Source organism: Martes martes (assembly GCF_963455335.1).
Source record: "Martes martes genome assembly, chromosome: 10".
NCBI lineage: Eukaryota > Metazoa > Chordata > Mammalia > Carnivora > Mustelidae > Martes > Martes martes.
Window position 1 is genome coordinate 89,513,233 of NC_137898.1, and position 17,063 is coordinate 89,530,295.

Genomic DNA, 17,063 nt, shown 5'->3' on the forward strand with positions numbered 1-17,063 from the left:
TCTTTCTGCCTGTTTCCTACTTTTCATTTGAACAACGATATAGCAACAAGGTCAGGGAGAGAAAAGGCACACTGTAATTAGAAGCATTGAACAAGCCCACTCACCTGATTTTACACAATTTCTACTAAGGAGTATACACATAATTCAGGATTTTATATTAAAAAAAAAAAGTTTTCAATTTGACTTTCAGTTGTCTCTGGCTCTTAGTTCGCTGTGCCCTGACCTGTAACTCCCAAACCCAGCTACACAAGGTTCTCCACCCACACCTGCACCTGTGCTATTCAGGTCCAATTGGTCTAGGGAGAGTCAACATTCTTGTTACTTTTTTTTTTTTTTTTTTTTTTCCCCCTAGAAAGATCCTCATGAGCTTCTGAGACAGACATCTGGGTGGGCTGACAGGCAGTTTTTGATAACTTATGTTTTCTTCTTCTCTGAACCTGCTATTCTATTCCTAAATATCTTTTCCTGTTTAAAAGGCCCTCCTGGTGCTTGATTCTCTCCTATCTTATTTTAAGCTTTACCCTTCTTTTGTGGGCTGGTGTATACCTTATCTCCTTTTTGGTGATCTGGTTTCATTTCAGTAAGCTGAAAGACATATTCTCAGAATTCCAAACTGAAATAAAACATGGCACAATCTTATTTTTCCCTTATTTGTAAATATGGGAACCCAAAGCTTTAACAAAGATGAAAACATTAAGTTCCCTTTACTTCCAACCTTAACAAACCACACACTGAGAAGAATACATGTGTCTGGAATAGGACCATCTAGAAAACTGAGCCCAGACCACTCTTACTGTGCATACACACCTATCCAGCTTCTACCAGCTCCCCTAAAATGTTCTTTGTCTAGTTGATCAAGAAGAGAGGGACTCTCTCTAGGTCAGGGACACAGGATAACATGGCATAAAACACGTTTTCATTCTCTCCCAGTGCCCTGCCTCAAAACTATCCCTCTGATCCATTCCCCATTCTGATGCCAAAAGTCATTCTAAACTAGAACTCATGTAATTTCCTTGCTTCAAACTTTCCTGTGATTCCCCATACCCTCCACAGTGAAATCTGAACTTCTTGGGTTGGCATAGAGTTGGTCTTCTCCCCAGAGGGACAATTGGGGTTACTTCCCCACAACTTATGCTTTCTCTGCAGCCTTCTATATAGCACAACCCACACTCAGGTCTCTTGATTCCTTGCTTTTGTGTATTATTCCTTCCTTCTGGAACATGAGCCTCCTCTTTACCTTGCTAAGAAAAGCCACCCTACTGGGGCACCTGGGTGGCCCAGTGGGTTGAAGCCTCTGCCTTCGGCTCAGGTCATAATCCCAGGGTCCTGGGATTGAGCCCCGCATCAAGCTCTCTGCTCGGCAGGGAGCCTGCTTTCCCCTCTCTCTCTGCCTGCCTCTCTGCCTACTTGTAATCTCTGTCTGTGAAATAAATAAGTAAAAAAAAAAAAAAAAAAAAAAGAAAAGCCACCCTACTAAACTTAGCTTAAGTCTGAGGATCATTTTGATAGAAGTAACAGAAAAGTTCACACTTTCACACTCAAGCAAAGAAACACAATACATGCTGGGAATAATAATAATAATAGTAATGATAATAATAATAATAATAATAAATCAAGTTCACTTAATAGACAGCCTTAGTTTTCAACTTTTCATTCATATATGTATCCTACAGTTACTTATTGTGTGTCTACTATGTGCCAAACCCTGTTCTAGGCACTTGAATAAAACAGTGAACAAAGCAGGCCAAATCCCCATTCCCATGGAGCTTGTGTTCTCTTGGGGTGAAACACAGACAACTCTTAAACACGTAAATATATGCAATGCGATAGATGATCTATGTCATAAAGGAAACCATACCAGAAATGTTCTAGGGAGTACCTGGGGGAGGTGGGGAGCTCTATGTCCTATAGGTGATCAGAGAGACCTCTCCTGTACAGTGACTTTTTGGACGAGAGCACCAAGGAACACCTGGCATGGGGCACCAGCAGAGAGAGCTATAAAGCCCAGAGAGGGTTGCCCTCTTGGGGATTCTAAGAACATCAAAAAGGTTAAGAAAGAGAGAGTTTTAGGAAGGGAGGCAGAGAGACACTAAATGCCACACACTGTAGAACCTTTCAGGACACAATAGGGACTTTGGATTCTCCTGTGAGTTGCCAAGCAACTGGGGGGACAGATCAAAGGAATGACAGAATCTGCAAAGATGCCAGCAGGGCCATGCTTCCTCTGGATGCTTTAGAGAACATGTTCTTCATCTCTTTAAGCTTCTGGTAGCTGCTGACATTCCTTGGCTCATAGCCACATCCTTCCAGTTTTCAAGGCCAGCGACTCTGACTCCCTTCGGTCCGTCTTCACATTGCTCTCTCTTCTGTGTGTGTATCAAATCTCCCTTTGCTTCCCTCTTATAAGTATACATGTGGCTATATTTCGGACCAACCTGCCTAATCCAGGATAATCTCCCCATCTCAAACACTTAACTTCCCCAAACCTGCAAAGATGTCATCATATAAGGTGACATTTACAATTCCAAGGATTAGAATCTAATGTATTTGAGTGGCTGTTATTCAGCATACCATAGCCAGTCCCAACACACAATGAATCATTTTGCTTAATGATTTTTTAAAAAGAAGCTTTACAATTATGTCGTTATCCAACCAGTAGCCCATGTACCCCTACTACATTCCAGATATTGGGGACAGAGTGCAAAAGCAGATGGGCCCCTAGCCTTCAGGGGGCTCACAGTCCACTGGCAAAACAGACAAAACCAAGTGATCACACAAACAAACGTCAAATTATTACTGTGTCGAGAAACACAAAGAGTAACATGGCTCTGAATCCTGGGGAAGGAGAGGTACTAATGCAAGACAGGCAGATCTGAGACAGCATCCCTAAGGAATTGACGTTCAAGTTCATGATTGAAGAATAAACAGGATTCAGTGAACAAAAAGAGGAAGAAGATGCAAGGCAGAGGTGAGGGGATGTAGAAAGGCCCATGACCAGAAAGAACAAGAAGAGTGAAATAAAATCAAACAAGCATGGGGAGTCAGGAGCACAGTGGGAACCAGGAGTGGAGAGGGTGCTCATCCTAGGGCCCTGTAGGCCCTAATGAGGAACTGGCTCTCTTAGGTTAAGTCCTTGAGGTCCCAACAGATTCAGGTCTGAAACTATCACTCTGCTATGAATAGAGACAGGGTGAGTGATGAGGAGAGTGGGTGGGTGCAGACTAGCTATTTTATGATCATTTTAATAGCCAGGATCTGAAATACTAAACCATCCATTTCTAAAGTCTTCTCTTTGTGTGGCCTTCCCACATCCATACCTTTCTCTCAAGCTTAGGAGGCACCTGGCTCTTAATCCTTGCATTCTGGTGAGTGGCTCTGTCCCAGTAGCCCCCCTTTTCAAACTTTAATTGCTGCCCCCCACCCTCATATATATCCTGATGGGAGGGACTGGTCTCCTTTGTATTTGTATCTATCCCAACCTATATTTTGGTTCTACACACATGGTGGTCTACATGTGTGTGAAAGGGAAAAAAAGAAAAGCAAAATGTCTGATCTCCCTTTTTCAGGGGAGGAAGAAAGTATGTGACTAGCTTGGATCCTTAGGTGCGAAGCAGGGTTAGCATGACAATTCCTCTCTTAAGTCCAGTTTCGGAGCATTATGAGACCACCATAAAACAAATCCAATCTGAATTATGAGAACAAAGGGGATGACAGCTAGAGAGTGGAGGAACATCACCAGGCCAGAAGGTCAGAAAACCAGCAACACTAGAGTTCAAAGGACAGAACCAGGATGGAGAAAGGGAATACAATCCTGACAGGTTCTTGGGAATGAGGACCCACACCAGCAGCAGAATATAGGTGCACAGCTAGAACAGAGGAGTGTGTCTGCTTAAAGGAGTCAAAACAAGACAAATGGACAGAAGAACCTGGCAACATTTACTATTGATAAATAATTACAAAAATGATGGATTTTAACATGCAAGGCATTTGGTATCCTTTTATTTTGTACCTTTCTCCAAATGGATTATGTGATATAGCCAAACATTCCTATAAAGTACATCTAGTTGGAAATAGATTAAGGAAGTGGGTCATTCTTCAGGTACTTATTGTCACATTCAGACTGGAATTCAGGACTCCTAAATTCTGAAATTTCCTTCTTCCTATTAAGCTATTAAATCCCCAACGGAGCCAACACTGGGTTCATTGTGCAGACTCCCAATTAATCACAGTAGAAAGCACTATTTACCAAGTGAAAATCCTCTATTTTGAATTCTTAATCCCCCCACCAGCTGAGTTTACCACAAAGACATGAATATATAATTGAGACATAAAGAAAACATGCCACCAAATTAAACTGTCCTAATTTTAAATCAATAAATTCTTTCTCGAATAACTTGAAATGAAGATTTCTCAAAAGAAAAACATTGTGCTCTGGCAACTCCGGTAGCATTTCACCACTGAGCCTACCTCCAGCAGAAGCCAATTAGATTTTTACCAATGTTAGACATTAATTTACCATAGAAGATATTCAACAGGAAATGAAGTCTTATGATTATATGCCAAGAGCTGACACCTTAGCCTAAATTAGCCTGGAGACATCGGAAACTCTGAAACTCCTTCATCTGCATGTGGTGGGCTGTTGGGTACCAGTGAGAAGGTGCAGCTGGCAACAGGCCAGTCTCCAGTTGCTAAGGGTATGGGCCCTTTCCTGCTCATGGCGATCCTTTCCAGCATCCTTGCTCTTTCATACAATCACCATGATGACAGAACAATGAGCCCCAGGGTCATGTACTCTATGTGCTGGTGTACAGGGAAATGTAGCTAGCCTATCTTTACTATGGAACAAGAATAATTAGTGTGACTGCAATGGTTATAAAACATGCATTTTAAGGTTTTAAAAAACATACATTTTAAGGTTTTAAAATCTGACCTGGTGGGAGAAAAGTATTTGGCGATCTTTACCATGCAAGGGACATAGAACAAGTTGGGTTTGGATATATTCTTTCCTTCCAATAATTCCCTCTTCCTACCAAGGTTTCTTGACCCTGGCACTTGTCATTTTCTATTCTACTGATAAACTTCTAGATATTTGTCCTTTGCCAGAACAACCTAGTGGAACTTTCCTTGAGGAAGAGATGTGATGTTCTTATAAACATCAAGGAAATATGAGCCCATTTTGAAAATCTGCAGGACTCCAAGTCCTACCACTTCTCATTGTGCTCCTTCCCAGAGCTCACAGGCCATCTACTACCTATGTGCAGACTATCTTTCTGGCCATACACTCAATGACTTCACCAGAGGAACCCTGTCCTGTGACCATCTTAGCGCCATCACTCTTCCTCCAACATATCATACAACCTCAGAATGCCAAGATTTGTACCTGTCACTGTTGCCAGGATGCCTTCTCTCCAGAACTAAAAATTCCTATTCACTCTTGAGGGGGTCGGTGAAATGTAATCATGCAGTTTTGCTTCCCTTTCAGTGTATTAGGAGCAGTTATATATAGGAGAATCCTAACCCAACTCGTTACCCTATAAGAGAGCTATTTGTAAGTATATGAATGCCTTCTGCTAGATGGGGCAGGAACTCCATCTGGGTCTTTGTGTCCCCGTGCCTAATTTCAAAATACTGTTTGATGGAATTGAAAGTTTTCAGTTGAGATTTCTCAATCTGACAGCAAATGGACTTAGAGACATAGTCACCAACTTCACCCCATGCCCTAAAAAGCAGGGCATTTCAATTTTAGCAAAACAAAAACAAAAACAAACAAACAAAACCCAGAAGAATTATCAGAGGCTTTTTGGGGTGCCTAGGTGGTTCAATCGATTAAGTGTCTGCCTTTGGGTCAGGTCAGGGCCTGGGATGGAACCCCACATTGGGCTCCCTGCTCAGCCGGAAGCCTCTTTCTCCCTTTCCTCCCCGCTTGTGGTTCGTGCTCTCTCTCACTATCTCTGTCTCTCTCAAGTAAATAAATAAAGTCTAAGAAAAATTAAAATAAAAAGAATTATCAGATGCTTTTTGAGTCTTTTGAGTATCTAAGATCCTCTAGCCAAAGTCATGGTTTTCAGATCCATAGTGCTGGCCTTTCTAACACTTAATACACAACCTACAGGGGAGGCCTACTGAAACCTCTAGGGATGTTGTAAGAGGGCTTTTATAAACATATTCTGGGATTAGTCAGATCCATACCAGTGGGTCTTGAGGCCATAAAGAGACATCGTGTCATCCTTAATTAAGACTGTCTGTTTCAAGTTCCGCCCGGATAAACTACAGGGAGATTCTGATATGGGAATAAGAATCTATAGGAATGTATCTTGGAACGGCAACTTATTCAGGATCTGATGTTTGCACCTCACCCCCAAATAAAAGGACAGCAGGTCTTATTTGGAGTCCTCAGGGGTACACAAGACCCAGGAGGAATTGGAGCCACTATGCTATTCCAATCGGAGGCAACTCAGACTCCCTGAGGAAAAACACCTCAGGGATAAGATTTCTGCGGTTGCTTAAAGACCTTCCTTTGGAGCCCTAACTGCTAACCTAGAGGGATGTTGCCTGACTCCTGTTAGTGTTTTTGGTGAAGCAATACGGTCGGGTCACCCAAACTTTCTGTTTCCTTAGAGCCATAAGTGGTAGGAAGGGTTTGGCCAGGGCCACCCTGTTGTTATTTACTGTTGTGACCAGGAAGCACAGGAGGCAGAGGTCAAGTCTTCCAAACTTGCTTCCAAAACATGAGGGACCCTCCCAGCCACCCCCAGAAGGCAGAGAAAATGCCATTATTAAACCACCGTGACTTTCCTTACAGCAATTTTCTCAGATTCTTTTAGTCTAAGAGACTCTTCAGCCCCTCCATTGTCAGGAACTACACAGAGAGATTTAAAAACTCACCAGTTAGAACTGAAATGCTTCATTTGCATGCTGTCTAAATTCTGTAAATCAATTTCAGGTAAAATGCCCTACTTCCTTGTCATTCTCCAGGGTGTTTGAGGATCACTCTAATTTTGTAGTGGGATTTAATTTCCTGACTTGTTGAAAGTTCTGTTGAATTCAGATGCACAGTCTTATGATCAGACCGAATGTGCACGTTCATCTATTTCTTGAGCAGGGCAGGAAGAGGAAAGATCATTTGGAAAGCAGTTTGGGATGGCAAATGTGACCTACTGTCACGCAGGCTATGGAAGCCTGAAGAGCACAGATGTACTCAGAAGGTGACTTCTGTTGATTTAGAACTGAATGGTGACGCTTCCCTCTACTAAAGGCTCAGCAAGCTGTGGCTTGAATGGAAATTAGTCAGTACAAAGGTCTTCTCAACGCTACGGGAGCCTTGTAGCGCTAGGAGGGCGCATTGCTTTCTAGGTGATGTGGCTGCAGAGACAGAAATCTTTGCTCTCAACGTAAGGATTAGAGCACATTATTCCCTTTGATATGTTGTGCTTCAAATCTCCTCTTGTACAGGTTCAGAGTGGAGGAGGGGTTCTATGGGGCATGGGTGTCCAGAAATTAAAAGTTATTGTTCCTGTTCCCTTAATCATAATAATGAGTTTAGTTTGACAAGGTCAATTAATTATTCAGGATTGGAAAGCAACACGATTATACAGATCAGGTGGGTAAGAAGAGAGGGCTCGGAAGACGAAGACAATGAAAAGTAAATGAAGGGCTGGTACCGCCAAAACTCCATTGTTTGCAAGTCACCTGCCCGTGCTGACTATCTCCCTGGCGAGGCCCTTTCTCTCTGGAATTCTTCTAACGCAGGGAATGACAGCGGCATCCTGGCTTCTTTCTCTCCTTCCTGCCCCATTCCAGAGGCATTAGCATCCCCTCCCTTTCATGAGCTTCGGAGCTGTTTGACTCCACAAGACAGGTAATTAACTATCAAACAATAGCAGGGATTTTCAGATTAATTCTGCTTAGGAAGAAACTGGAAAACTCATTTACACCAAACAAAAGGGAGGGGGTGATTAGATACTCCAGTGACAAAAGAGAGACCTAGATAGGACCTGGAAAAAGTGCTAGAGACCAAAAGCTCTGTTAATTATTATTATTATTTATTATTGCTATTACACTAATATCCGTGTCTTAGGAGCACTGTGGGCTAACATCCGCTATCATGCCAACGTGTGTCTGAGTGAGATTAAAGCCCCTCGAGTACAGCGCTCAGGGCTCTGCACCTGGATGAGAAGGACCTTTGCTAATGTTCTGTGGACCACCAGGGAAGCTGTGCTCGACTGTCACACAAGGGCACTTGCAAGACAGTGAGGGCTTTGAGAGGGCTTCCATGACACCCTTAACTTAGCAAACAATTCAGTCCCACAAGGTGTTTTATTCACTCTGAGCTCTCCAAGAGACTTTCTCTTCCAAAGGCTTAGCCATTTTAGATAGCCCGAGGAGCATCAGGATCAAGAGAGGAATAGGGTTAAAATATGCAGTTGGATTCCAGAAGCAGCCACTTATTAATTACACTCACAGAGCAGAACACCCTGAGGTCAAAGGGATGGAAATCATTAGACCCAAATTTCAATAAATCTAAAACGGATCTCCCTCACGCTGGCCTAAAAGATTGTGTTCTGGCTGCCTAAGTGGGCGTGAAAATATGTGAGTGGTATTTCTTAATGCTCACCAACTCCTTCTGAGTGGAGTGTTCAAGGCATCTAACAAGAAGTCTAGCGATCTGAAGTGCTTCATGAAGCCATCACACGATGCTTTAGAACACGAGGCTTTCAATGAGTTAGTACCACCTTGTTCTAGAGCCCTCAAGGTCCTGGTGTGCTCCCTCCCCGTTCCACACCCATATTTAACCAACCTCCAAATTCTATTTTCCTTTGGATACAACTTCAGACTCTGGTTTTTCTTCCCTGCCTTAGCTAACAGAAGAATTCCAGTCCTCCACCTTTGTAGTACCCTTCTCTTGTCTTTAGAAGACTTCTATCTTTTCTTATTTCTGTCTTGTCTCCAAAACCCCATTCTCTTTTCCATACCACAACTGGCCCCTTACATTAATGAAACCCATTCTTGTTTTCACATGTACTGGCCCATTGCCCAAAATAACTTTCTTTCTTTCTTTAAGATTTTATTTATTTATTTGACAACAAGAGACACAGCGAGAGAGGGAACACAGCAGAGGGAGTGGGAGAGGGAGAAGCAGGCTCTTCGCAGAGCAGGGAGCCCGATGCGAGACTCAATCCCAGGACCCTGGGATCACGACTTGAGCTGAAGGCAGACGCTTAACAACTGAGCCACCCAGGCGTCCCCCAAAAGAACTTTCTAAGACAAGAGAATATTCTATTTCTCTCCTGGCTAATAGAGTAGCCACTGATCATACATGGCTACAGAAGCATGTAGCTAGTGCAACCGAGGAAGTACATTTTAAATGTTATTTGGTTTTAGCTCATTTAATTTTCAATAGCCATTGTGGTGAGTAGGTACCTCACTCAGTTCTTCTGTCCCCTCCCCCCTTGCCACCACCAGCCCCTGCTGCTGCCTTTCCCCTCTTCCTCTTTCCACACTGCCCCCAGAGCCACTCTCTTCTTTAAAGCTGTCCCTTACTCTTGGCTTATCTGGAAGACTCACTCCATGTGATCACCTGGGCTCAGTGCCTGTAGCCAGAAGCCTGCTCTTCCCTCCGTGTTGACCCTGAACAACGCAAATCGGAAGAACTGTCACCTTCTTCTGGCAGGCTGGTCTAACATTCTGGGCCACAGAGACTGAGATCTCTGTGGTTTGACACTCACACTTACTTCACCTGGTACTCCCCATGGTTTCACTTACTAGCTGCTCCTCCAGCCCCTACAGTGCCCACTGCAGGAACACTCCTCTGCAGCCCAGACTAAGCCAACCCAGTCTACGTTCTAGCCACATCACCAGCCCTGCCAGGACCTTCAGAAACCGGCCCCACCCCCATCAGCCTGGGGAAGATTTAGGAGAATTTAGGTAGCCCCAAAGATAACAAAAAAAAAAAAAAAAAAAAGGCACATCTAGAACTTACCACCAGTGAAAGATTGCCCTGAGGATTGGAAGGACAGGAGATGATGTGTATAGCAAAAGCTCTGGAAACCATGAACCAAGGAAAGACCCCTAGCCCTTCATCCTGGGCTTGAGCTCGAGGACAGACGCATGCTCAGAAGCACTGCCACATAAAAAGACCAGCCTGATTATCGTCAGGTCATTTCTGAATCTGTTAAAATGTATAATCAGAGGACATGCAGGTAAGGGGACCCACATTGCTGGTTTTTCCTGATGGGTGCCCTAGAAGGATTCAGCCAACAGTAGCTATACTTCCAGAAAATGAATTCTTGGTCATGACTTGGACAAACATTATAGAAGTCTATCTCCACACAAATGGGAACTAATTCTTTGAAGGCGGCTTTTTATTCATCTCCATGTGCTAAGCGACTGGCCAAAGTACTGTAGCCAGAGTTGTTTGTCAGCAATTATAACCCCTATGGAAGAAGGAAGGAGTACTAAGGGCATGCACGAAGGGCCGAAGGTCTGACTCTCAGACATCTGCAGAGGCGGCATCCCAGCTGCCCGCGAGAACTAAACATACTCAGTCACAACCATGGAGAAGACTCAGAACAAAGAACTAGTGGGGACAAAGGGTATGTCGATAACAAGAGGAATACAAGAGGATACTCTCTCCCTGAAGCAGCTCACATGATACTATGGAAGTGTGATTACCTTCCTTCTGCGTAGGTTTATTTGTATGTGAAGCTGACTACATGTATATAAATACACATACTCAGAGGTAGACAGTCGGTTTAGTTCTTTCTGCTGCTGCTATTGTGTGTGTGTGTGTGTGTGTGTGTGTGCACGCACGTGCAGTGTGAGTATGTCTGTGAGTATTTAATGATTGTAATGCCATTTTGAAAACTTAATATGTCTGACTTTCATTCCAGCAGCATTGTGTTCAGGGTTGAATAGCAACTTCAACAAAATCCAGACAGTCATCTCCTGCTAGGGGAATTAGGGTTTATGTTCAGTATAATAAATGATCCCAAGATAAATATATTCTTTTTTTTTTTTTTTTTGTAATGCTGGATGGTGATGTATCCTCTTTCCAATACAGAGATGGGGGAGTCTAGCTCTATTTAGTTTGTCTGATTGCTTTTAAGAAGGGGGACAGGTTGGCTCTGAAAAACTATGGTCCACTATTCATTAAAGTGTCAATAATGCTCAGCCCAGGCATATCGACAGCGGATTAGCTTGGGCTGAGTCTGTGTACAAGACCAGTGCCTTTTTTAACCTAGCTTGTTTCCAGATCAATACACCCATCAGCATTCGAAAATTAGCCCAAGATGAGATTCCAATACTTGAGGTGGCGTGTCATGCTAAGAGGCCACCTAGCCAAGTCACAGATGTAAACACCTAGCTGGGGATTAGACATTTTCCATTAGCTTGGACATGAGTAAAGATTGATGTAGACCTCCTTGCCTCGCCCCTCCCAGGTCTCTACCCCCACATGCACTTCACTTCCCCTCTTGGAGACTGTGTAAGACCTCTGGACTATAATTCCAGCCATTTGCTTCAATAAGCATTTATTAAATGTGCACTTTGGATCAGGCACTCTCCCAGGTACTTAGGGCAGGAATGTGTGGGTGTGTAGGTGTGTGTGTTGGGAGGGGAGGGCTTAAGGAAAAAAAAAAGAAAGACAAAACATGGTCCTTATTTTCAGGGAAGTTTCGGCATTTTCCACTATTTCTTCCATATTCCAGTTCCAGAAAGTTCCTGCTTGCTAAAGTGAATTTCGTACTAGTGTGTGTTTGTTAACTTTTCTTTGTCAGTGCAAGGTATCGTGCTCTCAATAGTAAGTGTGTGCAGGTCAGGGCATGAAGGGAGCACGGGGGATGGCTTCAGAAGCACCCCTTCGTAGAGAATACAGATGGTGCCACTGGAGCGGTCGCCAGACCTCCTCAGCAGATGTGGCCCTCAAAGTATGTTTCAGTCAACTATCCATCATAAAAAAGGTATTGACCAATTGATTGATTTTTTAGTTTTTTTAAGTAGGCCCCATGCTTAGCATGGAGCCCAATGAGGGGCTTGAACTCACAACGCGGAGATCAAGACCTGAGCTGAGATCGAGAGTCAGAAGCTTAACTGACCGAGCCACCCAAGTCCCCCCACCGCCAAAATGTATTTTACATCAAAAACGTACACACCCTGAAACAAAAGTCTTAGGGAATGATACTTATTCTGCTGTTTGTAATATGGTGATACCTTTCATGCAATTTCATCTCCTTTAAAAATTTTTGTTTGCATCCAGCAGTCTGAAAAAGATTCATTTATAGAACGAACTAATAAGAAAAGTCATAATTTCCATTCAGAGGAGTGAGATAAAGAAATAAGAACCACATGGTGTGACCAAGCTCTGGCCCAGCACTGAGGGGCACAGACGTCCCTGTGGTCCCTGCTTAGAGTGAAGGCCAAGTTCTCTTGCTGTGCTGAATCTCATCCCCGCTCACCTTGCCTGCCTTTCCCCAGCATATGCCCAAACCCGGTATGTACACTCTCTTCCCTTCTCACAGCTCACGTTCCCGAACTCCTCCAGCTCCTTTGCGTTCTTCCTTCTCTAGCCACTTTCCTGCCCTTGTTTCTTTAGCCAAGCATCTGATAACCCCTTCCCCTTTCTTTGGGTGCCCTGACAAGGAGTGGTGGCTGAAGGAGCCTCTGCTGGAGGAGCTTCTGGCCCTACATGCCCATCAGCTGGATGAAGTGAACTAGGGATAAGACTGGGAAATAGACCCCAGCAGAAAAGGCAGGCTGCACTACTCTGAGCCTAAGCTTCTGAGATAATAAAATGAGCTAGTTGTCCACTGTAAAAGAATTTTAAAAAGCTAAAAAGTAGTATCAGTATTTAAAAAAATATTGGTGGCTAATACGTATACAGCTCTATAGGTGCCAGACCCACTTCTAAGTATCAGATAAAATTTAGCAAGCTCATCACATCAGTGACTCTGTTTACAGAAGGAAACCCTGAAGCCTAGTCAGTAACTTGATTCAGGTCTCACAGCCTGAAAGCGACCAAGTCTCATTCTGGCCCTATGTCCACCACAGTAAAGTGTTGTGTGAATCCCTTAGGGCCAGTTCTTCTTTGTGGGGAACAGGCGAGCACCACACCCAGGGCCTGAGAAACAGGGAGAGGGCAGAACCCAGGGAGATGCAAAACCAAACCCAGTACATAGGCCTCAAAACCTGGGGGTGAGGGGTGCAGAAAGAGGGGGCAGGAACCCGGGGTGCCAGCAAACATGGAGAATCAGACACAGGTTATTAAAAGGGAGAAACCCAGGGCTGGGAGATGAGAGACGCGAGCAAGCAGGAGACAGTGGGGGTGGCTGTTAAGGGCGTGTCCCAGGTGGGCGTTTAGAGCATCTGTGACGGGCTCTGCTTTCTTTGAAGCCTGTGGGAGGGTATGGCGTGTGTGTAGTGCCAGAAGAGCTAAAACACAGATCTTAAAATAAAGCAAGTTTAGAACAGGATAGAACCAAAAAAAAAAAAAACCAAAAACCTTAAGAGGAGAAAAAAGCCAAGGAAAGCAATAATTAGAAGATAATTTTCTGAGAAAATATATTATTGGAACAAAAACAAAAAAGAAAATTCTAGTTCTATTCAACAGGAAAACTTATGTTGAAATTCAGCTTCAAATGGCAGAATGACAATTAGTTGTGCTGTTGTCCTGTCCGGATGGAACAAACAGAACTCATCTCTGCCGAGGATCACAGAAAAAGTGTTGGACATGGGTTCTCCCAGACGCTGCCCAGACCATCCAGCCAAACCCCGCCTACCTTGCACAATGAGGTGGACCCTGGAGGTCTTTGGGTGGTTGTCTGTCTGCACAGAGCAGGTATACGGGCCCTCGTCATATACATCCACGTTCTGGATCTCGATGCTGTACTGGGTTTGGGTGTTGCTCAGGAGGACCACACGTGGGTCTAGGCACCATTTGTCATTCCCAGCGTAGAGGATGGTGCTACGGTTTAGCCAGGCCACCCGGGTTACCCGGTTGTCAATTGTGCACCTGGAGGGAAAAACAGATGGGTGAGTCCAGGCACCAGAAAGGAAGTGGGGGCCATCAGAGTCAGGTCTTCTTAACAATGCTAGGATGACTTTTCACCACACCCTGTCTTCACCCGTCCATCCCCTGCCCCCAGTATACACACATAACATTCCCTGTCTGATTGTTATGAGTGACACTTTCTAGAAATGGGCAGCAGAGATCTTGTGAGATTATAGCCTCAGCGCACTGGCTATCTGAGTCTTCTGGGTCCTGAAAAGTTCAGCACTGAGCACTGAAAACCAGCTGAGCAAAGTACTAATTCCGTAGTCATAACTATTTGGTAGTTACAATTGGAGGCATCTTCCGTACCCAGAATGGCTAGGCCCTTGGGGAACCATCAGCTCTCCCTTTGCACAAGGATTCTCATGCTGTAGGTATTTTGGGAGTACTAAGTCATCCAGTACTTATAACAACCGTATGAACAAGGTTCTGTTGGTAAAAGGAACGGAAGAACAAAGAAACTAAATATTTCTCCCAAGCCACACAGATAATATGAGCTAGATCAGAGAGACCCAGATTTTAACTACTAAACATTATCTCAGAATAGCGGATTCTAACAGAAGGCTTCTGAAGTCAAAACTAAATATGGACCACCACCATTGCTATTTATCTTCATTATACCCAGGGGCAGAAATGTTCAATTACTGCGAGACTAAAGGCATTTTCCAAAATCTCAAAACTGTTTGCACGTATAAAAATAGATTTTGTCTTTTTTATTTTTGCATCTGGAGTCCCCAAATTGTGGAAGCTCCCTCTCTTTCCTTACATTTTCAAATCTCCCAGCTTCTCTCGCCAAGTCCTAATCACATCTCTCTGTCTGTATTCATTTCCCTCTCTCAGTACACCAAGTATGTTCTATGGCCTTAGGGGAAATTCACAAACATAGTGTCCTGATCCTAACTACAATGCTGGAAATAGCAATGTAGCTCAGTATGTATAATGATACCTCACATTTATATATTCTTTTGCAGTGTACAAAATACTTTTATATCCACACCGTTTCTTTTGATTCTTGCAGCCAATCTGTGAAGTAGATTATCTTACCCATTCTCTACTTTAAAGATCAGGACTCCACCATTTGGAATGGTCTGAGGAATTGGCCAGGTTAGAGAGCTGGGTAGTGACAGACATCTCAGCCAGGGCATCTGGCTGATTCCTGGACCTGTGTGCTCCTCAGAATGTGCAAAGGGAGATTTTTCATGGGGGAGGGACACCTTTCCCTGCTGAATTCTCAAAATGGTCTGTGACCATAAAAAACCCAAGAACGGCTGCTGAGCATACCAGCTTCCCCGGGTGGTCCCTCTTGAGATGAGATTTCCTGTACCGCACCTTCTTTCCGCTTATACTTCTGTAAATGTCACAGGATCACTGCAGGGCCACTCAGGCACAGGTGGGGAGCCTTGCTGAGAATGCCTGTAGGGAAAGCTGCTCCACCAGAAACACCTTTGCTCTGGTGTCCAGCAAGTTCTGTGCTATTCATTGTGTTTCCCGGACAATGCAGGATGGAAATGACTTCACTAGGAAAAGATCAAGGGAATGGGCCACTTGCATCAGAATCACATGAAGGATTTGTTACAGGTGTTTAGTCTCACCTCCTATCCTACTGATTCAGTCTTTGGGTGTCCAGAAATACGAATTTCTAACAATACCTCAGTTGGGTCATAGACCTACCAAAGTTTGAAAAACACTGGCGCAGAGTTGTGTGTCTGAGATCAGCTACATAATTTGGGGGGCACAGTATAAAGTGAAAAGGCAGAGCTCATTTCAAGATACTGAGAGCATAGCACTTAACCATGTGCAGGGTCCTTCTGAGTGCAGAGTCTGTGTGAATAATATGAGTGAACATACCCTGAGTAGATCTTGGGCTTTATTGTGCTTACAGTGATTCTTGGGAATCTTAGTAAAATGCATGTCCTGATTTCATAGGTCTGGTGTGGGTCCTGAGAGTCCGCACTTTGAGTAAGTTCTCACGTGACGCCAGTGCCGCTGGCTCTAGACCATTCCTTAAGTAGCATAAATCTTGAGTATGAAACATATGAACATTAGGGTGGGGAAGCACTGAGCTAGCAGCTCACCATGTAGAAGTGTGGTCAGAAAACCAGCAGATCACCATCCCATAGGAGCCTGGTAGAAATGCAGAAACTCTGGCCCTACCTCATGTGCAATGAATTAGAATATTCACTTTAATAAGATCTCTAGATAACTAGAATAAATGTGAAATTTGGGCTGGTCTAGAACATATTTCAAGACTGCCTCTGGCTTTGATGACTATACCCAGAATGCTGTGAGAGTGAATGAGAGGTAGAGAAGTACAGCCAACAGAGGAAGCACGTGATGCCATCCCTTCTCTTAGGTTCCTCACAGACTTCCATGATGTTTGTCATCGCAGGCTGCCTTACCTGGAGTGTGGACTTGGAACCAGAGTGGTTTGAAATTCCTGAAGAACAACACACTCCCCAGCATATTTTACTAGTAACACACCTGGGATGTTATTTGTCTTAATTACCTTAAGGATAGCCCCTGCTCTAAATTGTACTTGGCAACTCCTGGATGGCTCAGTCAGATGAGCATCCCACTCTTGATTTCAACTCAGGACATGATCTCAGGGTCCTGAAATCGAGCCCCACGTCAGGCTCTGCTCAGAGCCTGTTTAAGATTCTCTCTCCCTCTCTTTGGCCCCTCCTAGCTCTCCTACACTCCTTCTCTTCCCCTTCCCCTCTAAAATCAATAAATAAATCCTTGGAAAAATAAATTTTGTTTCGACCCAAGCAGAGAAACTGTGAAATTCATATTCAAGACTAATATTTATTGAACACATCTTCTTGTATGCTTGGTACAACACAAGCCTATTACATAGACTACATCTCAAAAATGTGGTGGGTTCATTTATTAATGCCAAGTCACATTTAAAAAATATCCAAATTAGGGGTGCCTGGGTGGCTCAGTGGGTTAAGCCTCTGCCTTCGGCTCAGGTCATGATCCCAAGGTCCTGGGATCGAGCCCCACATCGGGCTATCTG

General features: G+C 44.0%; 1 protein-coding gene across 6 annotated transcripts in view; it reads right to left on the reverse strand.

The window, feature by feature from the left end:
- NTM (neurotrimin) overlaps nt 1–17,063 on the reverse strand; it is a gene marked incomplete at both ends in the record, with an annotated part of 921,401 nt that overhangs the window by 156,658 nt on the left and 747,680 nt on the right. For all 6 annotated transcript variants that reach the window (XM_080816924.1, XM_080816925.1, XM_080816926.1 and 3 more), the window contains one exon: nt 13,773–14,005. In XM_080816924.1, the coding sequence (XP_080673050.1) occupies nt 13,773–14,005 (233 nt within the window). The remainder of the gene's footprint in view (nt 1–13,772; nt 14,006–17,063) is intronic.